The sequence below is a fragment of the Hemicordylus capensis genome, chromosome 1 (assembly GCF_027244095.1).
Source record: "Hemicordylus capensis ecotype Gifberg chromosome 1, rHemCap1.1.pri, whole genome shotgun sequence".
Taxonomy (NCBI): domain Eukaryota; kingdom Metazoa; phylum Chordata; class Lepidosauria; order Squamata; family Cordylidae; genus Hemicordylus; species Hemicordylus capensis.
In genome coordinates this window covers 411,444,107-411,471,571 of record NC_069657.1, presented here as the reverse complement: position 1 = coordinate 411,471,571, position 27,465 = coordinate 411,444,107, and the positions used below count along the sequence as shown (strand labels likewise).

At 43.2% G+C, this 27,465-nt stretch overlaps 1 protein-coding gene across 3 annotated transcripts; it reads right to left on the bottom strand.

Moving 5' to 3' along the window:
* Positions 1–25,318, bottom strand: TLR5 (toll like receptor 5). 3 transcript variants are annotated; one of them, XM_053308367.1, is made up of 4 exons: positions 24,872–25,318; positions 17,166–17,256; positions 7,803–8,047; positions 1–4,437 (listed from the first exon to the last, which is right to left on the bottom strand). In XM_053308367.1, the coding sequence occupies exon 4, from the start codon at positions 4,426–4,428 to the stop codon at positions 1,816–1,818; it is 2,613 nt and encodes an 870-aa protein (XP_053164342.1). In that variant the 5' UTR covers positions 4,429–4,437; positions 7,803–8,047; positions 17,166–17,256; positions 24,872–25,318; the 3' UTR covers positions 1–1,815. The 3 variants fall into 3 exon arrangements, with proteins under 3 accessions (XP_053164342.1, XP_053164333.1, XP_053164352.1); XM_053308358.1 differs by lacking the exon at positions 17,166–17,256; XM_053308377.1 differs by lacking the exon at positions 17,166–17,256 and having other exon boundaries at positions 25,145–25,318.
* Positions 25,319–27,465: the final 2,147 nt, after the last annotated feature.

Sequence of the window (27,465 nt, the reverse complement as noted above, 5' to 3'; positions counted from 1 at the left end):
TGGAACACTTAAATTTTTTTATTTGTAATGTAAACATTAGAAAAAACTGACAGTTTTACCAAGTATAAAAATCTACAAATTATCACAGTATAAATAGCAAATAAACAAAACAGTCAAAAAACCACAGCTCTAACATTAAAACCACTTTTAAAATTGAGCACATTTTAAGAAGTTTGGTGCTGAATGTTAAAAGGTTTAGCACTTTTCCAATGTACACTTTTTGCTTCATCATGGGACATGTGCATATTGAGATTTCTAGACTAAGTAAAAGTTTGGGAAAAGAGAAAAACAGTGAGCTCTTAGGATCAACAAAGTGATCACTGCAGGGATGCTAAGATATACAAGTGAAAAATGTCCGTAAGATCTGTTAAGATACCAAGTTAGACTACAGAAAAACTTGGCTTCAATAGGTGTTTACACAGGTTTTTATCATTTGTCAGAACACACGACTTACCCAGACTATGGGAAACACCTATACCGGGCAGCAGCAATATAGGAAGATGCTGAAAGGCGTCATATCATACAGCATGGGAGGCGGCAGAGGTAAACCCCTCCTGTATTCTACCAAAGACAACCACAGGGCTCTGTGGTCACCAGGAGTCAACACCAACTCGGCAGCACACTTTACTTTACTAAATAAAGCAGGAGATGCAGAACTCTGCTGCATTCCACCAAGATCTCAAACAGAACAGGCCTCAAGGCAGTTGACACTCAAAAGCTGTAGCCTTTCAGTAGAACAAGACATTGTGCTTGTGAGAAACCTACCTATATTCATTTTTATATATGTACAATAAGACGATTATACAGTAAGCATCAGTAGGGGTAGCCAGTTCTGCTGCGTGCTGAAAAGGGCATCATGGAAAATTTAGTCGTTGCATCCTATGTGGAGAGGGGCCATAACTCAGTGGCAGAACACCTGCTTGGCATGCAAAATGTCCCGAGTTCAGCCCCTGGGTAGGGTTCAGTCTCCAGGTAGGGTTTGGAAAGTCTTTTTTCTCAAACCCTGGAGAGCCACTGCCATTACAGACCACATCGACAGACCAATGTTCTGACTCAATAAACAGTACCTTCATAAATTTAATTTAATCTCTGAAACCACAAAAGCTAGAAATTGGCAACAGGTTCCCAAGCAACATAATGGGATGTTAATCTACATATATATAATTCTCCTGGGTGTGCTTTGGAATGTGCGTCCCAGCGCCCAGCTGATTGGCTGGGCAGCGGACGGGCCTGATTGACTCAGGCGCACCCAGGAGGATCGGTTGCCACGGCAGCAATAGGCCAGGCCGCAGAGGCCAGAGGCAGCGGCGGGCCCAGCCCAGCTGTGGAGGCAAGGCCCAAGAGTGGGGGGGGAGAAAGGGGGGGCAGTGGGGAGGAGAGGCAGCTGGGCCTGGAAGTGGAGTCTGGGGCAGAAGGTGGGGGAGAAGAGGTAACCGCCGGCCCCAAAGAGGGCACAGATGCTCTGTGTGGGGTCGGCTAGTTATTAATAATCCTTAAGTCAACAAGAGCACAAACAATTAACAGGATCAGAAGCCCTTTCATTTAACCACACACCTGCTTGTGTAAGGTCCCTCCAGGGGAGCATATTGATCTCTGCAGCCCAAAGCTCAGTCACTTCCACCAAGCATGACATGGTTGTTTAATCTTGCACTTGGCAGTCAAGGGGAACAACCCAAAGGTCACCCAAGTGCTCATGGAGCAATTCTGGTGCCTTGCTTATGTGGAGATATTAGGGTTCTGTGTATTCCAAGAACTGCCTCAATTATTTGAAGAACCTGTTCTCTTATGCTATTGAAATGGTTGCCAACTTCTCCATTACGAGATAGCTATAGTTTGCAATTCTACAGTTTGCAATGATGTAGGCTTCTTTTTGACCTCCTTCTCCTTTAGTATTTGGTGAGAAAGCGAGCTTAAAAACCATTCCACATCTTGTTGGTCTTCAGGCCATCTGTAGTACCGACCTCTTTGCAGAAAAACTCTAATTGGCTGGTATTTCATTAGCTGATACTGAGAAAGTGATCCAGCAACAACCATAATGAGGACATCTTTCAGGTCAGAAAAGTATCTACTCTGTGCAAAATTAAAAGCTTCCACACACCAGCCATCCTTGAGAAACTGCTTGGTCACAATGCAAATAGTTTTCCTGCTATTCCAGATGGCATCACGAATGTTGACAATTTGATCCTCCCCTGGTAGGAAATCTCGCTCTTCAAAGCAGAGTGCAAACCTATTATTGTCAGCATACTGGGAGTCCAGGTGCTTTATCAAGGAATCTTGGACCCACTCAAAGTCCCTGATGCTATAGCACAGGTAGGCATCATATCTACAAGTCTCTCTGTTGACCTCTGGTGGACGCTCCTTCAAGAACATCTTTATAATAGTCTTATAGCAAACAAAACAAGTCCCCCTAAAGCGAGTAAACACAATCACTACTGCTAGGAACACTGTCAAAATAACACAAGTCAAGATGAAGAGTGATAACTGCAGAGGCTCCAAGAGTTTGTCTTCAGAGCAGTTATCAACAGAAAGTGTATATAGGGGAACAGTAGCAAGTTCAGGCGGTCCAAAACAAAACATGTCCTCTGGTGATCCAGCTATGGTGATGTTTGTTTGGTTTAGCATCAGAATGAAGCTGCTTAAGTGGCAATCACAGTAAAATTTATTATAGGTAATATTCAGATAGTCTAGATTTGCAAAGATGTCAGGATTTGGAGAAAACAGCTGGTTTGAGGACAATTCAAGCTTCTTCAGGTTTGTAGGTAAGGCATTGTGAGAAATGTAAGTCAACAGGTTAGAAGCCAAATTAAGCCTCTGCAGTGATACCAGGCCATCAAATATACCTTCTGGAAGGAAACTAAGATAGTTATTATTAAGATGGAGGACTTGAAGCTTGGAAAGTGCCTTGAAGACATCTAAGCAAGCATTTCTTGCCCATACAAGCGTCAACATATTTTCCCCAAGATCCAAGTAGGTTAGCTGGTTGTTCTCTGAAATATCATTATGTTTGTAGCAGTAAGATAAACGATTGTAGTTTAAAATGATCCCTTGCAAATCCGGAATTCTGAGGAGTTCATAGAGGTCACCCAGATCTTCCAACCTGTTTCCTCCCAAGTCAAGGAAAGTAGTATTTATAGCCTTTATTTTGTCAAGTCCTTTAGAGACCAGCCGGTTGCCACCTAAAAAAACATTTATGAGATATGGAAGTGACTCAATTCTTTTTAGGGCATTATCCCTGAGGTCTAGTGCCTGAAGCTTTTGCAAGTATTTGAATGGAGCCCCACCAATCACCCCAATATGATTATATTGCAAATCTATAGAAAGCACATTATGAAGTCCTTTGAAGGTGTCATCGAGAAGTTCCCCCAGGAGATTGTAGGAGAGGATTAGATATTTCAGGTTCCAAAGACCAAAAAATGCTGTTTTTTGAATCCGATTAATCTTATTGTTGTTAAGATCAAGCAATTCCAAGATGCCAAGATACTGAAATACGTATGGGTTAAGAGAGAAAATATAACCATGTGAAATATTAAGTATATGAAGGCCACTGTTAGCAAGACCTGAAAATGTACTATTGTCTGGATCCTTGAGGTTATTGAAGCCAAATGAAGAGCCCATGGTGTGATGTCCAAGTCTTAAAGCTGTAAGTTGTGTTCCTTGAATAGCTTTGCAGAATTGCTGTGTTGTAGCTACACCCCAGCCATTACCATCAACAATCAATGTATCTATGAGAATGTTTTTTAAAGGATTCCCACAAGATGTCCAGTCCACAGGATTTGCTGTATACAACTGATTAGACTCAAGAATTAACACTTTGAAAGCTTTCCCCTGAAAGCTCTCAAGATCTCCTTCACATATGGTCCTGATCCTGTTTAATTTCAAGTTCAGAATATCCAAGGATGTCATGCTGTAGAACAAATGGTGAGGACGAAGCCTAGTGATCTCATTGTAAGCAAGATCCAGATATTCCAGAGAGACCAAATCTCGAAGGTAATCCTCCTCCAGAATGGACTCCTTAAGTCCATTAAAATATAGCCGAAGTACACGCAATGCAGATAGGCCCAAAAAAGCATCTGGGTTCAACAGGAGGATTTTATTGCCACCCAAATCAAGTTGCTGAAGATTTGGCAAGTTTCTAAAAGTTTCATTTCCTATGGTTACAGGAGAGACTTGCTGTGTTCCAAGTGACAAAACAAGCAGTCTCTCCAGCAATGGGAAGGAGGCAACATTCACTTCCTGGATGAAATTGAAGTTTAGGGAGAGCATAACTATATCTTCAGGCAGAGGTGGAACCTGAGTGAGGCTGCATGCATCATAGTTCGCAAACTTGCCTTTCACTGAACATCGAGGATCTGCAACTGTTTTTCGGTAGACAAGCAACATTCCAATGAAAAATATTAGATGGTGGTGATGATGATGATGATGCATCATGCCTTTGCCCTGGAGGAAGGACAAAAAGAACATTGTAAGAACAAAGGCTCTCTCATACATTTCATGTTGGGCTGCGGAGAACTGGGTTAAATACAAGTGCTTTGCTAGAACAGACCAAGGCCCATCTAGTTCAATGCCATGCTTCCAACAGTGCCCCCCCCCCCGATCCCTCTGAAAGGTCACAAATAGATTATAAAGGTGACCACCAGCTCCCACCGCTTCCCCCCTGCATTTGAATAATCAGATGTTCACCATTTCACTACACAGTTAGCAACAAAACCAAAACACAAAACCAGACAAGGCAGCAGTGAAATGGACATGGAGCCCACCTCCAACTCAACTGGCAGTTTCACTGACCAGAGGGGGATGACAACAGTGAAGGAAATGGTGGTGCAGGTGACACAGAGTCACCAACCACTACACTGACATCTCCACACCAGTAAGCAAAAGCATTAGTCAGGTTACACTTGAAAGCTTCACATTTAAATTGGGTTTGAAGCAATAAACAGCACTGCTGGTCATGGACTGAAATAAAAATAAATTAAACATCTTTGCAACCTTGCAATGGGGGGGGGCACAAGATAATACTTCAGAAACAATGGAAAAGCAACAATTTAAAAGGAATAGCATCTGGATTTTTAGAAATAAACAAATGAACAGTATCAGCGTTGCAGAGGAGGAAATCTGGTATGGAAGAGCCCCTGTGAATTGGTGTTCTTTGGCTGTGTGTACAAGAAGGTTTAATTGGAAATCAGTAAAGCACCAGTAGATTGCCTTTAAGAAGAGGCCTGATGACATCCTGAAGCACACGACTGCTACCTTGAGAAACCCCCCCAAATATTTATTTATTTATTTCATTTATATCCCGCTTCCTCTAAGGAGCCCAGAGTGGTGTACATGGTGATGTTGATCCTCACAACAACCCTGTGAGGTAGGTTAGGCTGAGAGATATGCGACTGGCCCAGAGTCACCCAGTGAGTTTCATGGCTGAATGGGGATTTGAACTTGGGTCTCCCCAGTCCTAGCCCAACACTCTAACTACTGCACCACGCTGGCTAAATAAAGCTTGCACCTATCAACTGGCTTTGCACAAACTATTCTCTAGACTGAGCACATAACTATCTGGCCATCTTGACTGCCATTGCTCAAAATGCCTGTATGTGTGGGTACAGAAAGTGTTCTGAAGAGAATAAAGTATCTTATTTGTCCTTCATGTTATAGCTTTGCTGTAGGAGCCACTTTTCTGGGGGTTCCTCCCATGGCACAACTGTAGGCTCGCACAGCCCATGGTGGGGCTGATCACACAGTGCTTTCTCCTGGGCCTGTTTCTGAGAGAAGGATCCCTGGGACTGGTTCTGCCTGTGTGGTTGTGAGCCTATCATAGAAAGAACTGAGAGAAAGCAGCTCCTACGAGAAAGCTATAAACAATGCAGTGGGCATAAGATGTTCTGCAGAGAACACTATGCAGTGGACGTATTAAAGCAGCCAGTTCAATCTAAAAAAATAATAATAATCATTTGCAAATAATATAGCTGAAATCGTTGGCTGAAAACCAGAGAAGGAATTTTTGAACCCTTCAGCATAATCATTTTCATACTCAATATGTGTAAACTGTTGTGGAACCAAATCCCTGCAAGCAATCCCATAAAAATATTTCATGGAGAGGGAAGGGGAAAAGCCCTTGGTCAATAATTAATGAATAGGCCAATCCCATAAATTATTGATACCAAATAACTAAATTGCAACATTAACAGTATAGACTGCCAGCATCTCACACAGACTGTTTTTCTGAGGTTATCTGCACAACTAATTATCCTTTTTGTGTGTGACTAGAAACTTTTATTGTATTTTTAAGCAATAGAGTTTTCAGTATGTGGACTCTCACCACAAAGTAAAAAGAGCAGCTGCCTTTAGTCCACTACTAATCTGACAATGACAGCTAGTCAATATGATTTCTAATCACTTTTCTGTGGATATGGTTATGGGCCCACTTAAGTCTTTCTGTAAAATAACGATCACAAATATTTATTTATTTATTTATTTATTTATTTGATTTATATACCACTCCTCCAAAATGGCTCAGGGTGGTTTACAATAAATAAAAACAATTAAAATCAATTTAACAGTTAAAATCAAAACTAAATCATTTTAAACATTAAAAACAGTAACATTAAAATCATTTAAAACCAGCATTAAAATTTAAAACCATAAATCTAATTAAAAGCCTGGGTGAATAAATGTGTCTTCAGCATTTAGCATCACATAAGTAAGGCTAGCATCACATGAAGTAGTCACATTGAACTGCAGCATTCCACAGAGGATACCTACTTCTATCCCAGTGATCTTCACTTTGGCAAAAAAAACCCACAACAAAACACTTTAGAGCCAGCATGGTGAAGTGGTCAGAGTGTTGGACTAGGACCGGGAAGACCTGAGTTCAAATCCCCATGCAGCCATGAAGCTCACAGGCTGACTCTGGGCCAATCCTGTATCTCTCAGCCTAACCTACCTCACAGAGTTGTTGTGAGGATAAACATAACCATGTACACCACTCTAGGCTCCTTGGAGGAAGAGTGGGATAGAAATGTAAATAAATAAATAAATAAATTCAATTCAATGTGAGAGTCATTTCCGACTGTATTGACCTCTACACAGTACAACACTTTTCTCAGCATTGCCCCCTGTGGTGTTTTTGGACAATTCGTTCCTTGATCCAGGCCAGCTTTTGAGTGGTGCTTTAGTTACTTTTATTCCAGTCCTGGAATAGAGGCGGGGCTAACAAACAGCCAGCAGCAAGAGCGCTGAAGGCACTTGCTTCTCTTTAAACAACATCTATCTTATTAAACTATTAATATTCCTGATTCAACTCGACTATCTTGTCCATGCATATCACAACTCTCTTCTCTGGGTTCTACATCCTCCCTCCCACCCACCCCCACACCTTTAAATTGAGCCCTTTCAAGCCCCAGGATCATTCTGGAAGGCATGTACGGAGCAGTGGGAAGTGTAGTCCTTCTCGGGACTTCCCCCATAGAGCTCTATAATGAAAGCATTGAGAAGGACTGTACTTTCTTAGACGTACAGTCATCTCTGAACAATGCCAGGGGGAGGACAGTGTATTTGGGTTTAGCTGCAGCTTTGTGCTTCAAAGTTGCAAGCTATTTTGTAGTGAAGGACACTGTTGTCCTTCTACTTGGCACAAGGGAGGAGGCTTCATCATCAGAAATGCAAGTCAAGGAGAATGTTTAGAGAGGCTGTGCTCCCATATCTATAGGTCTAGACAGGGTTGAAAGCATTCTTTACCATATGGGGAACAGCATTGGAGAAATCACAGAAGGAAAAGCCCTGTGTATTGCTCAGCTTGTAAAACTGACCTGCACTGTTTGCTTTTGGAGCACGTTTGCAAAAATCCACAAGAAGAATTTAGCTGTTTTGAACCAATGGCAACAGCTGCTTTATCCCCACAGGCGAGATGAGAAATGTGCTCAAGAGGTATGAGAAGCTCAGCATGGTTAGTTACTTCCCGTTCTTCAACATCCACTTCTTAAGCAACATGAGGAAACGTCAAATTTGCCCTTTATGTTTTGCTGTCAGCAGAGAAATTCTGAAGCAGGATTTCCTGAGGACAAATTATTTACATGATTTTTAGGTTTTGGTTTGATAAGAATGTATACCACCCTGAGATTTTGTATAGAGCAGTATATAAATGTGACAAATAGATGAATAAAATAAAGAGATAAAACTACATTTTACAGGGCAAATGCATGTAAATGTATTTATTTTATTGTTAAATTTATATACCACCTTTCGTTAAAAACAATCCCAAGGCGGTTTACAAAAGTTAAAAAACATACAATAAAAATGACAATTAAAATATTAAGCTAAAAATATGAAACAAATCTAATTTAAAATATATAAAATACAAACATAAAAACTATACACGGGTAAAACACACAGAAGCAGCAAAATAAACAATTCTTTTAAATTAATTAAACCTTGGCAGGTTTTTTAAAGTGAAGAGCTTCCCTTGTTGTGTTGGTCATAGACCATAATAAACTTTGAACTGAACTGAACTGAACAAAAATGAAGAGTAACCAGAGGCAGGCACCCACCCATTGCGGCAAAGGGGGCGCCAAAGTCAGGCTTAGCCAGGGATGCCCCTAATCTTTGGGCCGGCCCTGGTGAGGATTTTGCTGAACATTAAATACTGATAGAATTACGGTACATAATGTTAGTTGACTTACCTTATTGATGAAGCTGGATATGCCTGTTGTGACAAAAAGCAAATCTGTCTGCAGACCAGTCATTTTATTTATATTTATATATAAATCATACTTATAGATCTCCTGACATGTACATCCCTAGGCAGTGTACAAAGTTAAAACACAAGTATAACCCAGGATAAAATGATTAAAATTTAATGATATAAAACAGACTATTTTAAATAAATTTATTTAAAGCCTAAGAAAACAGGTGTGTCTTAAGGGTCTTAAAAAAAAAAAAAGAGTCAGCGATAGAGAAGCTCTGATTTCAACAGGGAGTGCATTCTAGAGGCACTCTCTTAAATTCCCTGGACCCAAGCCATTATGGGCTTTATAGATACTAACCAGCAAACTGTATTTCACTCGGAAAATATTCTAAGCTAAATAGCGGGGGGTGGGGGGGATTCCGGTTTTAAAATAGGTGCAGATGTTGAGGACATGGTTGTACCGTATTTTACGGAGTATAAGACGCACTTTTTTCCTTGAAAAACAACCGCCCAAATTCAGGTGCGTCTTGTACTCTGGGGAGAAGTTGGAAGTTGGGCTTGTCAGGAAAGGGGGGGGGGAGGATGAGGAAGGGCAAGCAGGGAGGATTCGCTTCCCACCTCTCTTCCTCTCTCGCTGGGGCCTGCCGGGAGCGTCCTAGTCAGCCCGCTCACCGCCCCCTTCCCCAGGCTCCCTCCGGTTGCCGTTCCGATGCTCCGATGCTCCTGCAGTGAGGGAGGCTGCTGCCCGCTGGCGGCCGCGATGAACAACAACCAGCTGCTCACCCCGCAAGAGAACGAAAGCAAAAGGACAGCGCGGGGCGCGGTGGAAGGGCTTGGAGGGGAGATGGAGGCAAGGGGAGATGGAGGCAAGAGGAGAAGGAAAGCTCAGAGAAGGAAAGCTCAGAAGGAAAGAAGGAAAGCTCAGAAGGAAAGCTCAGAGAAGGAAAGCTCAGAAGGAAAGAAGGAAAGCTCAGAAGGAAAGCTCAGAGAAGGAAAGCTCAGAAGGAAAGAAGGAAAGCTCAGAAGGAAAGCTCAGAGAAGGAAAACTCAGAAGGAAAGAAGGAAAGCTCAGAAGGAAAGCTCAGAGAAGGAAAACTCAGAAGGAAAGCTCAGAGAAGGAAAACTCAGAAGGAAAGCTCAGAGAAGGAAAACTCTCAAAAACTGGATTAAATTTAAGGTGCATCATATAGTCCGTAGCGTCTTATAGTCCGTAAAATACGGTAAGTAACATACTAAAAGTACTGATCATTATGAGTTGAGCTTTGGCCACCATCTTGGAAACATGGTGGCCATCATTTTTTGCATATATTTCACAGGGTGACAGCTGTGTTGTGCAATTGCATAGACAATGACTTACAAGAGACAACAACAAATATTTATATACCGCTTTTCAACAAAAGTTACCAAAACAGTTTACACAGAGAAATAAAAATAAATAAATAAGATTCTGTACTGTGACTTTCTGTAAACCACAGTCACCAACTTTTTTATATATCTTGTGCTGGATGTGGCTGACATTTGCAATACTTCTTGCTGATGGAACTGATCCTAATCTGTTCCATCAAAGGGAAGGGAAGGGAAGGGAAGGAAGATATTCTGCTGGGTGGAGCCTTGTTTGTCTTTGCTCCTCCACCCTCCAGGTGATTAGCTGCTTATGCCAGAGGTCCTCTTCCTGCAAGCCTAAGGGTGAAAGCACAAGGGCTCTTGTCCTTGTGGCGAGGAGATTGAGCCCTCCACTCCCCAACCCGCACCAAGATCATTTGAACATTCCCTGCAAGTTTGACAATGTGGGCTAACAAAGAGCATTAAGAGACAGTTAGCAGCTGCAACTGGGTGTGCAGACAACAGCAGCAGCCCGGTGTAACAGCAATAGCTTGTTTGGAAAGACTAAGACCAGCCACCTGGAATTGCTTTTTCCTTAGGGTTGGCTATTTAGAAATGTGTGGTCAGGATTGCTCTTAGTGGCATGTTTGACATTTGTGGGGCTACTATATCCCCTCTGGGCTGACAGTGGGGGTGTCTATAGGCCACCTCCAGCATCAGAGGCAAGATGCTTCTAAATACCAGTTGCAGGGGAGTAGCAGTAGTAGGAGAGAGGGCATGCCCTTAGCTTCCCAGAGGCAACTGGTGGACCACTGTGTGAAACAGGATGCTGGACTAGATAGGCCTTGGGCCTGATCCAGCAGGGCTTTTCTTATGACTATTTAAGGTGTGGGGAGAGGGCAAGGTGAGGACTTGTGAGAGGGAGTCTTTCTCTGGGCTTGCCACATCTAGGAGGACTTATTTAAATTATCTCCCCCTCCTTCAACTCCACAAGGGCTGTCTGGAAACTGAATGAGTTCATAAGCCTCTGGGGGTGGGCAGTTGTAGTGCTTCACTAGGCCCGGGATTGGTGTGAGCATACCTGGGCACTGGGCAGAGCTTGCTTCATGGCTGTGGTTTTATGCATGGTCAAGGGAATTTGGGCTTGGTGCTGAGGACACATAGGATTTGAGGTAGCTGAGTTAAAGAATGTGTCCGAGAGAGTGGAAGATTGAGGAGGGTCTGGGGGCAGTGATTTAGCAGGTAGCAGGCAGAGGGAGATATGGCGGTGGGAGTTGGGCAGGCCATTACAGGGGGAAATGTTCCACACAACTAAGGTCTGTTTCTTTTTCTGGCTCTTCTCACAATCCTGCAGCCCCGGGGAGCTCTGGGAACACTCTATCAAGGAGTAGGGTGCTGCTGCTGAATGCCAGGTCAGTGAATGGTAAAACATCTCTCATCCATGATTTGATTGTGGATGAGCATGCTGACCTGGTATGTGCGATGGTTGGATGACCTGGGGGGCGGGAGTTGGTCTCTCTCAGCTTTGTCCTCCAGGCTTCCTCATCTTTCAGCAGCCCTGCCGTGAGGAGTGAGGAAGGGGCGTGGCAGTCATCTCTTGTGAGACGTTTCCCCTTTCCAGGTGCCTGGTTAGGCAATCTCCTGATTTCGAGTGCTTGTCCTTGAGGGTGGGCCTCTGAGGTAGGCTTTGGATTCTGTTGCTGTGCTGACCACCTTGCTGCACTTCAGTTTCCCTACCTCAGCTGGCAATAGTGGTCTCAGGGGTGGCAGTGCATTCTGTTACCAGCTGAGCTTATTCTTCTCGCTCCCAGAAGTCTCCTTGGTTGCAACTGCATTTCCAGGCTTAGAGATTGCACTTTTGCTATGCTCAGGAGCTGTACCGCAATGTGAGCTCCCAGTCTATGTTATACATGGGGATGAGTCGCTTAGTTGGCAGTGGACTGGTCGCCCTAAGATTGGCTGCAAGTCCCATAAATTGGAAAGGGGATTAGCTTCACACTCTCTATGAGGGGTGCCCAGCTAAGCAGACTCCCAGGATTAGCTGCTGCAAGTGTCTGGCATCTAAGATCATTTCAGCACTTCCTTCTTCCTCTCTCAAAGAGAGACAATACCTAGCCATCAGGCCAGGGAGAAAAGACAGATAAGACAAGTTTCTTATTTGCAGCCTCCTTTACAATAGGGATGAGTAAGTGATATAACTTTGAAAGTGTGCCCATTGAGACTGTTGATAGAATTATTGGGAGAGTCAGTCCCAGCATAGAATATTCTTTCAATGCACCTGCACACTCCAGTTGTCCTCACAATCACCCTTGAATGCCATAGGTGATTCATACACATTCATATCCAGGAAGGACTAAGACACAATGTCTTTATTAAAAAAAAAAAAAAGGTTGTCTGGGCTCCCCTATTCATCAGAGCAGGACAAAAAAAGTGTGCCCTCAAGGCACATTTTGGGATATAAGTATCCCTAACTCCATGACCCAGTGTGCTTCCTCCTGTATTTACACCTGGGACTCCCACTGAGAAACATCTCAGTGTTCCTTTGTGACTCTCACTCTGGACCCCAGCAGACTGTAACCAGAAAACCCAGCAGACCACCTTGGTGTTCCTCTTCAGGTCAGGTGATATAGCCTCTTGCCTGGCTTCTTCAGGGCTGAACCTCTCCCTTTCTCTTATTTCTGAAATCTTGCCCCTCTATCTTAAAATACTTTTCTAGTCTGCCTGGGAATTTACACATAATTTGGAACTTTAAGCTAAATCTGTCTTACAATAACTTTTTTTTAACATATTTGTATCACTTTTATGCTAGGACTGCCTAGTAACCTAGTCTTATTGCTTTCATGTATTTTTCTTACAATAAACCCTGTTAGTTAATTAAAACCTCTCTCTCAAGCCAATTTTCTTGAGTTCATAAGCTTGCACAAATTAAGGCTGATTGGAACTGTCTCTCCTTTTGAGCTAAATTCCCCACATTCACCCAAACTGGGGGTGCTGACCAAACACCCTTCAGGCAGTTTCATTAACAGTTCCCCCAGACTTATTGTCTTGGGGGACTTCAATGTCCATGCTGAGCACCGCCCCCAGTAGGGAAGGCTCAGGACTTTATGGCCACCATGGGCCTATCTCAATTGGTATTGGGCCCTACCCACATGGCAGGACATACCTTGGATCTGGTTTTTGCTGACCAGGGAATAAATGATCTGGAGGTGGGGCAGTTTGATACAACTCCCTTGTCATGGACAGATCATTATCTGATGGGGTTTAGCTTGACTTCTTCATCTACCCTCTGCAGGGCTGGTAGACCAATTAGAATGGTCACCCCCGGAGGCTTATGGGTCTGTTCAGTTTCCATACAGCCCTCGGGGAGTTTCCAGTGTCCAGAGCTGGCAAATCTGTCGAAGCCCTGGTGAATCTCTGGAACACAGAGACAGGCGATTGACACAATCACTCCTAAACACCCTCTCTGGTTAGGTGGAGCCTGTTCTGCTGCTCCTTGATTTTCTGAGGAGTTTAGGGCAATGAAACAATTTGATCAATGGCTGGAACAATGCTGGAAGAAGTTGTGATGAATCTGACCGAACATGGACTAGAACCCATTTTTGGGACTATTCTGTGGTGGTGGAGTGTTGCAAAGAAACATTTTTTCTCCACCTCCATTGTGTCTGCTCAGTGCAGGCCAGCGGAACCTTTTCATGTAGCAAAATTATTGCTTCCCTACAAAGTGGGGAGGAGCCTACTGTGACCAGTTTGCATGCCACTTTGCAGATAAAGTAACTCGCATCCGTGCCATTTTGGACATCAGGATTGTAGCAGATGTGCCTCGGGTACTGTCTGTTCCTGTTGTGTTGGATTCTTTTCAGTTGGTGCAGCCTGAGGATGTGGACAAGATCCTGGGCAGCGTCATGCACTTTGGCCCCCTGCCCTTCACGGCTAATAAAATCTGCCAGGGAAGGTATGGGCAAGTGCTTGGAGGATATTATCAATGCTTCATTAAAGGAGGCAGAGTGCCATCATGCCTCAAGGAGGCGGTGGTGAGATCACCATTTAAAAAGTTCTCCTTTAATCCCTCCAACCTGCACAATTACAGATCTGTTTCTAACCTTCCCTTTTGGGGCAAGGTGATAGACTCAGCTGCAGAAGGTCTTGGATAAAACAGATTATCTAGATCCCTTTCAATATGGCTTCCATCCTGGATATGGGACTGAAATTGCCTTGGTCACCCTAGTGGATTACCTATGCTGGGAGCTTCACAGAGGAAGCACGTTCCTGTTGGTTCTGCTGGACTTCTCAGCAGTGTTCAATACCACCAACTATGATATCCTTTTGGACCACCTCTTGAGGATGGGGATTGGAGGCCCTGCTTTCAAGCGGCTTTGGTCCTTTTTTGGCGGGAGGGTCCAGAAGGTGCTGCTGAGGGACTACTACTCAGCTCCTTGGCTACTGACTTGTGGGGTCCCACAGGGTTCAGTTTTGTCCCCCATGCTATTTAACATCTACATGAAACCACTAGGAGAAGTCATCTGGGGACTTGGACTGAATTATTAGCAATATGCAGATAACACTCAGCTCTATCTCTCCTTATCACCTGATCCTAGGGAGGCAGTGGATGACCTGAATCTGGGCCTGGAGGATATGATGGGCTAGATGTGGACTAGTAAACTGAGATTGAACCTAGACAAGACGGAGGTGCTGTTAGTCAGTAGGAGAGCCAATCAGGATGAAGGGATTTGACTGGTTCTGAATGGGTTCTCTTTCCCCTTGAAAGAGGAAGTGCACAACTTTGGGAGTACTGATGGATCCAGCTCTGCTTTTTGGATGCTCAGGTGGAGCCGGTGGCCAGAGGTACTTTTGCACAGTTTCGGCTAGTGCCCCAGTTGCATCCCTTTCTCAAGGCGGCAGATCTGGCCACAGTTACCCATGCCCTAGTCACATCACAGCTGGATTACTGTAACACACTTTACGTGGGGCTGCCCTTGAAGAATTTTTGGAAACTGCAGCTAGCGCAAGATGCAGCAGCTAGGAGCTGCCTGTTGGAATGACCTGGAGCTGCCTGTTGGGATCATATTACACCCATTCAGAAAGAGTTGCTTTGGCTACCAATTTGTTTCCAGGTCCAATTCAAGGTGGTGGTTTTGACTTTTAAAGCCCTCAATGGTTTGGGCCCTGGATATCTGAAGGACTGTCTGCTCCCAAGGGTTTCTGCCTGCTTGACAAGATCATCAGAAGGGGCTCTGCTCAGACGGTGAGAGAGGCTTGGTTGTCGTACACACGGAAAGGGCCATCTCTGTCATTGCCCCCAGGCTTTGGAATGCTCTTCTGGCTGGCATCCACTCCTCAGCCTCTATCACAGTTTTTAGAAAACAAGTAAAGACATGGCTCTTCACCCAGGTTTTTAAATGAGAGTACAATTTTTACAGCTGTTGCTTTGTGTTTTGTGTATTACCATGAAGTAGTGTTCCATGAAAATTTTCATTTTAAGGCAAAACCATTGAATTCTACATTCAACACCACATTGTTATAGAGAATGTAATGCTCTACCATTTTCTTATTTAACATTTTCCCACTGCAGCAACACTTTGTGAGATATATGTGGAAAATGATGGCCGCCATTTTGTTCCAGGTGGCAGCCAAAGCTCAACTCGTAATGATCAGGACTTTTCTTATGTTATTTACAACAGTGTCCTTGACACTTGCATTATTTTTCTATACCTGTACTGATATTTTTTCTTTGGGATTATGTGACATTTCCCCCCACCCCCATACTCATGATAGCCAAGTCCCTCATTCTTAGGGATTAATCATTATCTGTTCAGAAAATGAGCCCAATTCTTAGAAAATGCTGTGTTTTGGGATTAAGCCAAACCATTCAGTCTGCTTTCCAGGCTAGTTTCCTCTTCCTGTCCAAGACCATGTGGCAGGAAAGACAGGAGTGGTGAGAGATGTGAGAATCAGGCCAGCTGAAATTTTCAAGGGAGATAACTCTGTAACCACCTGCACACATGGTCTCACCCAGCCTAGTTCCTGGTCAGGAAGGAAGCTAAAAGCTCCTGGGAGGTTAGAGGAGTCTCTACCTACCTGGATGCACTGCCTTCTGCTGCATGTTCTGGGGTAGAAGAGTGAGTGAATAAGGCTTCTTTGAATAACAGAGGTCTTTTTAAAAAAATTAATTCAGTGTATAGGATCATTATATACCATGACTGACACTTTGCTGTAAAGTTCCCACTTGGGCGCTTTCCAGATTAGACCCTGCAACAGGGTCACAGTGTATCTCTGAAGTATGCTCCCACACTTCCTGTGTTGTGACACCGCAGTTCCTACGCTGACAGCAGGGTGCCGTTTACATTTCCGATGCCTTGTTTCAAATTTAATCCCTGCGATTTATTGCTAAAACGTTGTATGTCCAGTGTAAAAAGGTTGCTATTTTTTCAGGTTGTTAGTTTTCAGGGGACTGCTCCCCCTGCTGGGCGCTTTACCATTTAAGTTTTGAATGTGATTTGCCTGAATGGAAGCATTTTGCCACTGTTGAGCGGCTAAACTGGAAAGCACCCAGGTGAATGGGGGAGTGGGAAATATTTTCGGAGGAGCACTCACTACCCCTTGGAGTCACCTCTGGGAGGCTGTGATTTGAGCAGAGGAATGGTGGGATGTGTGTGCAGACACACATAGTAAACCCACTGGCCAATTTACTTTCAAATATATCCACCTAACTATTTCTCCCCTGTGGGCTTTCAGTTGTGTAAAAACTACCCTTGCAAACATGGATTTGGAACCCTACAGGAGAAAAGGCCACCAAAGAGCTGAGCAGAAAAAAAACTGTCAAGGAAAGGATTAAAGCACTCATCTCCTCCCTGCTCCCATTCTGCTTCTCTCTTAAAAATCATAAAGCTTCAAGGTTGCCTTTCATTAAAAAAAAAAAATTAAAAATAGAAAAGTGAAGGCTTGAGACTTTATTACACAAAGGAGCAAACTACATGTATATGAACGGACTGTCTTGTTCAGAGGAGAGGAGAGAAGAGAGACACACAGACTGGGAAGCTGCCACCATCCAGCTCCCATGTTCCACCTGAAGTGGCCCCTCCCTTCCCCAGCTCCCATCACAGAGCAACCAGTGGCCATCTTGCTCCAAGGAGAAGAGAGGAGAAAGAAGTGAGCCTAAAGAGCTCACCATGTTGAAGTGAAGTGTAAAGATCTAAACATGTTGTTTGATGTATGGGTCCTTATTTAAGCTTTTCTGTAAACTGCTTTGGGAAGTTCACCTGAAAAGTGATATATAAAAGTTTCAAAACTATTATTAATAATAAAATTAGTAATCATAATAATTAATAATAATAGTAATAATTTAAGAGAAAGCGTCCTTTGTCATTTTGTGGCGACTCAGGACCAGGCCTTCTCTATGGTTGCTCCAGGGCTCTGGAATGCAGTCAAAAGAAGAGCATCTCCGACCTTCAGGATGCACCTGCTTTCTCAGGCCCTTAGTAAAAATTAATTTCAAACTGTTTTTAATTCTGTAAAACTTTTAAAATTGTTTTTCTGATTTTACTTTTGTTGTATTTAAATTATGTACACCACCTAGGGATACACATATCAGGTGACACATAAATGTAATAAATAAATATGTCAGAAGATTAGATAAATTAAACCAGTAGGAATGCTGAAGTTACCTTTTCTGGTTACAAAGATACAGCGAGAATGAATATTTATAAGATTCTTACTGCTTCAGACAGAGTGAAAGGCTGCTATTCTTTATGGGGGGGAACTGAGAAAAAACAATCCTCCTTTTTGAGGTCAACCATAAACTATTAATATACTAGGCAGAGTGCCCATCAGAAATGACAGGCAAAAAGTACTTTCCGGGAAACCTCTTTTACATACTAGCAAGTATGCACAGATGACAGTCCAATAGACTCCAGCCAAACCTCATTTTCTCACTCCCCACTGGTACTAAAACTGCCTCCCTAAACTCTGCGATAGAAAGGCTCATGGCCCAAACTTAAACTGTTCCACTGGCACAATTTTCTCTTTGTTTGCAGTGAATTTTTCAGTTTGTTGCTTTAAAAAAATGCTTTAAATAAATAATTTAAAAAGCCGAGTCTGTTCCAAGTCACAGTTTGGAAATTCTCCAGCACATTTACAGAAGTAGAAAAGTTGACTATTGCTCATAGTTATTGAGCAACTTTCTTTTCTGACATAACTGAACTCTCTTTACAAAGGATTATCTGAAGAATGAAGAAACATATACATGTCAGACGTCCTTCAATTTCACCAGTTCAGAACTTACTAACTTTATTTGGGATCAGGTTATTTGAAGAGCCATCTTGCCCTACCTGAAAACTGTCTATCCACTTCATTCAACTGAGGCCCTGCTCCACATTCCTCTGCCATTAAAAGTCTCACTAGCATGGATACATGGCAGGAGCTTTTTGATTGTGGTTTGTCACCTTTGGAACTCCCTGCCCCATGAAGCCCATTTGTCACCCTCACTTTTGGAGTTTCACTAGCTGCTACCTGATGAAAACATGCTCATTTCACCAAGCCTTTAATATGTAGTGATGTATGACCTTCCCCTCTTCTGTGGCTGTGCTTCTGCACCGCCCTGGACATTATTATCTTATAGTGTTTTTTTGGTTAAGGTTTAAATGAGATTACACAATCAAAATAACAACAACAAAACCCCATAAATCCACCCCAGACCCTTCATACAGATCAGTAATGGCTGGTGGGACCAGGGGCAACAGCGGAGAGTCCAGTCACCAAGGTGTGCCTTCCCCCCCTGCCCCGCTTTCCTCCACAGTGGTGGGCTTGGGTAATGATTTCAAGCTATGCTGAATCCTTCTTGTTCCTGGTTCTGAAGGACAAGCTCTTCTGAAAATGTATCCTTTATATATAAACATATTGTACAATATCAGGATATGGTGCAATGTTTAACAGGAAATAACCAAAAGGAACAAGTTTCAATCTTCTATTATCATCTGTAGTTCCTCACTCATTTATAACAAGCTGAAATGCCAATTAAGGTAACTCTGTTTTGCTTAACTGCAAACAGAATTTGAGGTTTCTTCCATACTTTCATGGAAGCAGAATTTGACAAGAGTTGTCCTTTTTCAATTGCAACTTACAACAACATTCATTGGAGAAAACATGCCACTAAACGGAAATTGAAGGCATAAAGTCTGGACACTTAAAACACAAAAACTAAGGAAACACAAAATCAGCCATTAGGCTGTCTCATCAACTGTCAGCAGATGCATCTTTACCTTATGCAATATAATGTAGTGAAAGGAACAGAGGGGTTTATAACAAGTCTTATAATACCGTTCATTAGCTGGACACCCACTTTTAGTTTCACAAGCTCATAAAATCATGGCTTTAAAATGTATAATTTCCATTTTCTCTCTTATTAAAAGGGAATTGCATTTTCAGCTCAATCAAGCACGTCTACATTATTTCACAATGCCGATTTTGTTGGGTTGGTGTTCTCATTTTAGAAGTTTTGTCATTTTGATTCCTTTTACTGCCCAACACCACAGTGCTAAGCTTAAGCAGCCTGGCAGCCATCAGGAGCAGGAATTGATAGATTTCTCATTCTAGGGGCCACATGCTGTGGGCTCTGTCTCAGGACTGCTGCTGAATCAGAATGCCAGTCTGGCAATTGTAGCAGAGGGGGGAAATGTGACAGCACAGCTAGTACTACAGCCCATTCTTAACAGCATTGGGGCTGGCTGCGTTCCGACTCTGCAGCAGACCTGGGGTACAGTGTTACAGAATCATAATGATGCACATCTTGTCAGTGAGGGTTTTTGGCACTGAATTTAACTGGACTCACCAATCATCTCCTTTCCTCACTTTCTCCTCTGCTATTAGCATTTGTCTCGCATTGTCCATCAGGAAATCCCCATTATAGTCTAAGTAGGAAACACCACTCAGGACACAACACTCATGCGTAACCACTCCCAGCTCACAACCCTTTGCAATATCTGAATGGTGCCACTAGCTATTTCAGAAACACTTTGTATTCTGGGCATTTCTTGAAGGAAAAGAGCAAGAAGTGAAAAATTAACCATTTGAACTGAAAATGATTATGCAGTACCAGGAGCCTTTCCAAAGGTGGTGCGAATTTATGGAATGCCCTCTTGGGAGGAGACCAGTTGAGCTTCTTCTTGTCTCAGATTCAAGTGGGTACTTAAACATTTGTTTAAACAGGACTTTGATGCTCAGTGTGTTTGCTGTGTCTTGAAGGTTTTACTCTATTTCTATATATTTAAAAGCTAAGAGTTGTATTATGTATAAGTTTTGTCTTTTACATTTTTATGTTTTGTTTTGATTTAATTATGCATTCAGTGATTGCTGTCCATGTTTATATTTTTAGATATCTTTTATATTTTTAGATATCTCACAATTTTTAGATTGTGAGCCCTTTGGGGACAGGGATCCATTTTATTTATTTATTATTTCTCTGTGTAAACTGCCCTGAGCTATTTTTGGAAGGGCGGTATAGAAACTGAATAAATAAATATAAAATATCTTGTAAGCCACATTGGGTAACTTTAAAAAAAATTTAGAAAGCAGGGTAAATATTTATTAATTAAATAAGAAGTCTAGTAAAGTTTGGCTGTCAAATGTTTAGCTTTATATCATATCCTTTCTAGATAGCAAGTTGATCTACAAAAAGTTAGGAGGACTAAATTTTCAGAAATCATTGAGAATTCATTAAGAATAGTTGGCTGTAACTATTTAGTCACAGCTGCCCTGTTTGAGCTAACCGGCTCTTCCAACCTGTTATGTATTTATTATACTTGCTAAAAGCGTGTTGAATGTGTGCGGGTCACTCTGTTCCTCTGTGTAATAGAAGGGTACTCATACTTTCCTGTGTTAAGGAATATCTGAAGACTTGCTGAATTATGCTTACACTTTACTTTAGAAACGTCGTTTGGGTACCAAAACCTATAAAATATCTCTTCTACTCTTTCCCCATCACAAAAGAAAAGAAAAAAACTAGCTACACAGTATGACCTTTTCTAACCTAATTTAAAAAACCCTTGAAATATGACCTAATAAGCTGCACACATAGAAAGGAGGTACAGAACATTCACTACTCAAGGTAGACACTAATGGGCAGGTACATTCCCAATGGCCATGTACCACCTCTTACTTGGAAATTAGCAGAAATGAAACATCTAGCAACTCTGATAATCAGGGAAGGGGAAATTCTGTTTACTGTTAATTGTCCACAAGATATTTTTGAATCAATTGACCAGCCAGCAAATGATATGATCCTTCCTTGAATGGGCACAGTGCCTGCACACAGAGGTAAGCTAACAGTTTTGCTTGTTTGACTACAGGCAATCACAAAATTATAACAATAAATCCGATAAATTATTTACAAAATGATAAAAGCTTATAAAACCAATCATCTAAAAGTAAACACCGGAACAAAGAATAGATGAAATGAGATCTGGTGCTCACTTTTAATGAATTAATTTCTGATGCTGCTTTCAACCAATATTATTGGCAGAGCCTGTTATGGTTATATAACCAAACAACGCATACAGCTAGAATAAGTGCCAAACTACACATGCCATTCAGTCATATGTTTTAGTTTTTTTTTCTTTTTACCTAAAGCAGCTGCAAAGGCTGCAATCTGCAGTGGGAGATTTAAATGGGGAAAGGCAAAGCATTTATTTACCTTTCCCCCTCTAGCATGTTCCCCTCAACCAAAACCCACCTATGCAGCTCTTTCTCCCAATGAAGGAAGAAATACATGTACTTGTATCTTTACATACACAAGAGAAAAACAGTTGGGGAATTCCAGATGCAGATGTGGTGGTGGCTACTCAGGGGAAGTGCAGAACAAAAGGGTGCTTTTGTGCCAAATTTCCATAAGAGATCTAGAACTTTGCCTTGGCTGCATTCCAGGGTGTGTTTTCCCTCCTTCTTAGGTAGCTTTACTCTTAAAAGTAAAAACTGTGTCACGAACTCTGGAAGGCAGAGAACTCAGAATTCAGATAACACAGGGAGTCGGGGGGTGGGGGTGGTATCGCTTTTTGTTAGGTATTTTTTGTGCTGGTTCAGTACAAATACACACCACGATCCCCCCCACCCGACCCGACACCAAACGCTTGCCACTGTTTTGTTTCCTTTGCTTCTACAGGGTGTTTTCGGGACTACGAGATTTGCAAAGGGTAAAGTGTTGCAAAGTGTGAGGGAATAGTGCAACAGTTTAAAACCAAGAGTAAAGTGTTATTCAATGCTTTGTTGTAGGCTGGTGGCCATTCATATTTTCCTTCAATTGCAACGTGTTTTCAAGGCAAGACCATATTCTCCTTGAAACATGCTTATGTGCCCCTCTTCCTGCTCCATTTGGGTCAATGGACTTGGTGGTGGTGAGGAGTTTGACGTGAATTTTTTTTGGGGGGGGGGGAACTTCTCGGCTGCCTTGTGCAGATCTGAAGCCCTTCAGGTCTGGGTGCCAAAATTACTTAGGTGTGCCCCTGAGTGTAACCTTTGTGCAGTTGCAGAAGAGGACAGCCTGGTGACAACAGAAGGTCCCAGGTTCGATTCCTAGAACCTATAGCTGAAACTATTAGGTGGCAGACAATGGGAAACCTCTTATACCTAGATTTCCCAATGCTAGCAGCTGGTTTCTAAAAAGATGCATACTGTGACTCAGACCACAAGTACATTTGTCTGACCAGGAGGCCTTGTTCCTGGGACAAAATGTTTGGTATGCACTCTGACCCGCAAGCAGGTATGTACAGCTTCACAAAGAGAGTTCAAGGTGAGAAAAAGCACACCACATGTACCAAGGGCCCATTCTTCAATTTACTTTCTCCAGAGGCAAGATCAGTACCCCTCCCTCCCACAAAGAAGGAAAAGCCCTACTACATTAGGAACATAGGAAGCTACCATATACTGAGTCAGACCATTGGTCCATCTAGCTCAGTGTTGTCTACCCAGACTGGCAGCGGCTTCTCCAAGGTTGCAGGCAGGAATCTCTCTCAGCCCTATCTTGGAGATGCCAGGGAGGGAACTTGGAACCTAGATGCTCTTCCCAGAGCGGCTCCATCCCCTCAGGGGAATATCTTACAGTGCTCACACGTTTAGTCTCCCATTCATATACAACCAGGGCGGACCTAACGAGAAAAGTCATGCTTGCTACCACAAAACCAGGTATTTCAAGTAGCCACCTGAAGCTGAAAAGTCTCTCCACTCAGTGTGGGAAAGGCACTTTAAACATGCTCAGAAATCTGAAAACCTATTTTTACTTCATTCAGCCCTTTCAAAACCAAGCTCTTCCTCATGATTATGAGGGAAAGGCAATTTATTTGGAATCATTTCATATGTTCCTTCTAGAGATTATATCCATGTTATGAGACACCCAGAGAACAATTTGTTATGGGGCAGCTAACAAATAAATATTATTTATTAATTATTATTATCATCATTATCTTTGTCATTATTATTATTATTATTATGTCTGCTCCCCCTCCCAGCCCACCCGCAAACAGAAGATAGTAAAACCAAGCTTTTTCTCACAATGGTGAAGGAAAAGCAATTTAAGAACATAAGAACAGCCCTGCTGTATCAGGCCCAAGACCTATTTAGTCCAACATCCTGTTTCGCACAGTGGCCCACCAGATGCCTCTGGGGAGCCCACAGGCAGGAGCTGAGGGCATGCCCTCTCGCCTGCTGTTGCTTCCCTGCAACTGGTACTCAGAGGTGATAAAGGATTGATTAATCCAGGCCTACAAATAAGTATATAAAAGTGTGTATCAAAGTATAATTCAAAGTAGTTTGGTTCAGATCCCTAACAGAATATAAAGCCAGCAGGACTGAAATAAGAATTGCTCAGAATTGAGAAGCCTCTTGGTAACAGAGGCCAAAGCCAAGAGCTTGGGCCCCTCTCAAGAATGGGAGGTGAGAAGCCCACTAGAGATAACAGGTACCAGGACCTGTCAAACACAGGCCATTAGCCAACTTCCTCAGTCAGCAGAAAGAGGATCTTGCTGGTAGAGGAGATACAACAGGGATTAAAGTTGTCAGAAAAACCAGGTAGTAACTCATCTTCCCAGGCTCTAGGTGACACCTCTGGAATATGTATGTTTAATAACAAATAACATGTGTTAATTGCTTTATTGATATGCTTGTATGTTTGAAACCTATAAAAGATAGCCAACTGTATGGCTTGGAAGTACGCAGTATCAGCCAGATGTTCTCTGACTGTGCTTGTGCCTTTCATGACATGAAAAGCTTTTTTTTTTTTTTTTTTTAAAGGCATCGCACCCTTGCTGCATTTGACTTCATTCAGTCAGGCAACAAGTATAACTGCGGGAATTTGGTCTAATCCTCTTTGGTTCTGGTAAGATGCCCCATTCTCTATCCATGTGATAGAAGGATGAACGCAAGTGGCTGAATCAAACAGGAAGGCTAGATTCCAGAGGGTTTTCTCGCAACAGAGGCATCGTGCCTCTGAGGCTGGAGATGGCCCACAGCCACCAGACTAGTAGCCATTGATAGACCTTTCCTCCATGAATCTGTCTAAGCCCCTTTTAAAGCCATCCAAGCTGGGGGCTGAAATTTTTGAAATTTATTTGGGGTCATTTCATATGTTCCTTCCAGAGATTATATCCATGTTGTGAGATGCTCAGAGAACAATTTGTTATGGGGAAGCTAACAAATAAAGTTTTAATTATTACTATTATTACTATAACAGTTAATATATCTGCTCCCCCTCCCAGCCAACCTGCAAGTAGAAGATAGTGAAAGGACTGGACCATGGTCCCAAATAGGGACTCTGTGGCAGAGCCCGAGGAGTTCTCTACCAAAGAGATGTCGCTTCATATATACATTGTCCAGCCTCCTCCAATTCCATACCTTTGGGAGCACCAAAGCCTGTCCTTGACGGCAGTCCTGAGGAAAAGGGGAAACGACCCCTTCAACAGGGGAAACGACCCGTTGCCTGGCCGAGCAGCAGCGACATACCTCCTCCTTCTCTAGCCTCAGTCAGCGCAGCGACCGAGACCCCTACGCCCCCGCCAGCTCCCTCCCAAGCAGCGAGCAAGCCTGCGTTGGCCGCTTTCACGCTCCACGCGCGCTTCGCCACGCTGCCGCGGCCATTCGTCGCTAGCTTCAGGCCGTCGCGCCCACCTTTGCCAAGCGCCGCCCCGCTCTCTCATCCTTCGCCGGACAAGTGCGCCTGCGGAGGAGTGCCTGCGCTTCTGAGCCCCTGTAGACCAGTCCTCCGTCCAAAGCAAATAAGCAAACTGACTGAGCTCTTCGGCTTCCCAAACTCCTCCTCGTTCTGGGGGCGCGACCGCTTCCTGCGTCGTCGCCCTAAAGTAAAAAGCTCTGTGTCAGCGGGGGTGCCCCCGCCCCGACCCCGTGCATCTTGACACGAAACGGAAAGAAGGAAGTCTGTCTCCCTCAATCCAGGGGAACTGGCTCTCAACTAAGTGTGCGCAGGCCTGGAGTCGAAGAGAATTCTTTCAGTTAACCATACGCAGACGTTATCAAACTGTACGTCCTCATCGGACTCAGTGGAGCTTCCTTCGGAGTAAATCTGCTTCAGATCGTATAGCATGAAGTATTTCCACTGTGCGAGCCCGCCAAAGCTTTTTCCAGCGCTCAGTACCCATATGGGCAGTCCTGTCCGGAAACTGTTTGAGGCAGAGAGAGCAAATAAAGGGGTCAAGGGAGTTTGCCCAAAGAAAAGTCAAGGACTTTTCCATCTCGACAAATGCAGTAGTTTCTCCTTTCCTATGAGAGATCCAGGGTCTTTTCTCATGTTGCAAGAAAAGTGATTCTGATGGATTTAGGCAACCCTAAATAGACACAGCAGGGAAATGCTTGACTTACAAGCAGAAGGTTGCCGGTTCAAATCCCCACTACTACTACTATATTAGGCAGCAGAGATATGAAGATGCTGAAAGGCATCATCTCACACTGTACGGGAGGAGGCAATAGTAAACCCCTCCTGTATTCTACCAAAGAAAACCAAAGGGCTCTGTGGGCACCAGGAGTCCACACTGACTTGATGGCACACTTTACCTTTACCTTACATAGGATCAGTCACAGGCAGGCTCAAGACCAGCCTACAATAATCCTAAATACACTCACTTGTGTCCAATTACTTCTGAGCAAACATGCATATGGGTTGCATGGCTGCAATCTTGATCCTACTTATTTGAAAGCAAATACATGAAACTCAATAGTTGACATGATGAGATTAATTAATTAATTAATTAATTAAGAATAATTGTTTCTATACCAGCTGATATAGACATCTCTAGACATAAAAGTTAAAACATAGCGAATGTAAAATAGAAAACAGTTAAAATTCACAAAACAAGTAAAAAAACAATCTCAAAAGATAAAAACATATTTTTAAAAAAAAAATAAATTTCAGTTAAAAGCCTGGAAAAACAGGTATGTTGAGGTTCTTCCTAAAAGCAGGCAGAGAAGGCAATGCACCTATTTCATGAGGGAGTGTATTCCAGAGCCCTGGGGCAGCCAGAGAGAAGGCCTGGTCATGAGTTACCACCAAACAAGTTGGCAGAAACCTGATCTTGGCGACAGGGTTCATGACAGAGAAGGCGCTCTCTTAAGTACCCTGGACAAGCCATTAAGGGCTTTATTGGTAAGAACCAGCACTTTGTATTTGGTTCGGAAACCTATTGGCAGCCAGTGGAATTATTTTAAAATCGGTGTTATATGGTCCCTTTGGGTTGACACAGAGACCAGTCTGGCTGCTGCATTCTGTACCACTTGTAGTTTCTGGACTACATACAAAGGCAGCCCCACATAGAGTGCATTAGTTGTTAAGTCTGGAGGCTACCAGCGTAAGTACCACTGTTTTAAGGTCATTTACCTTCAGAAATGGACATAGCTGGCCTATAAGCCGAAGCTGATAAAGGCACTCCTGGCCACTGCCTCAGTCTGAAAAACCAGAGCGATTTTGGGATCCAGGAGCACTGCCAAATTACATACCTGATCTTTCAGGGGGAGTGTAACCCCATCCAGAGCAGAGACATCTAAACTATCTCTTGAGTCCTGACCAAGGGTGCACCTAGGTAATTTTGGAGCCCAGACTTGAAGGGCTTTGGAGCCTCCTGCCTTGGCTTGAAGGGCTGGAGGCAAGTTAAATCTTTTAAAAAAACTTTTCAACCACTGCGCTACGGGGATGGTAAGTGGATACAGGGGCAGCCGGTGGGGTGCGGGCACTCGAGGGGAGACCAAGGAGGGGGAGGAGGTGGCAAGAGCTCCTTCCCTGAGCCTGCCTGCTGCACAAATGACAGTTTTTGTCCCATTTCGGGCCTCTGTACACTTGCTGTTTGTTATCCCTCATCCAGCTCATTATCGCCTCCAGGCAGGCATTTAGGGGGTTTATGCCATTTCCTGATGAGGTTAGTATGGAAAAATATATGTGGGTGTCATCAGCATATTGATAACACCCTGCACCAAACCTCCTG

Coding starts and splice junctions, on each gene's coding strand:
- TLR5 (XM_053308367.1), bottom strand. CDS start 4,428: ATGATGCATCATCATCATCATCACCACCATCTAATATTTTTCATTGGA.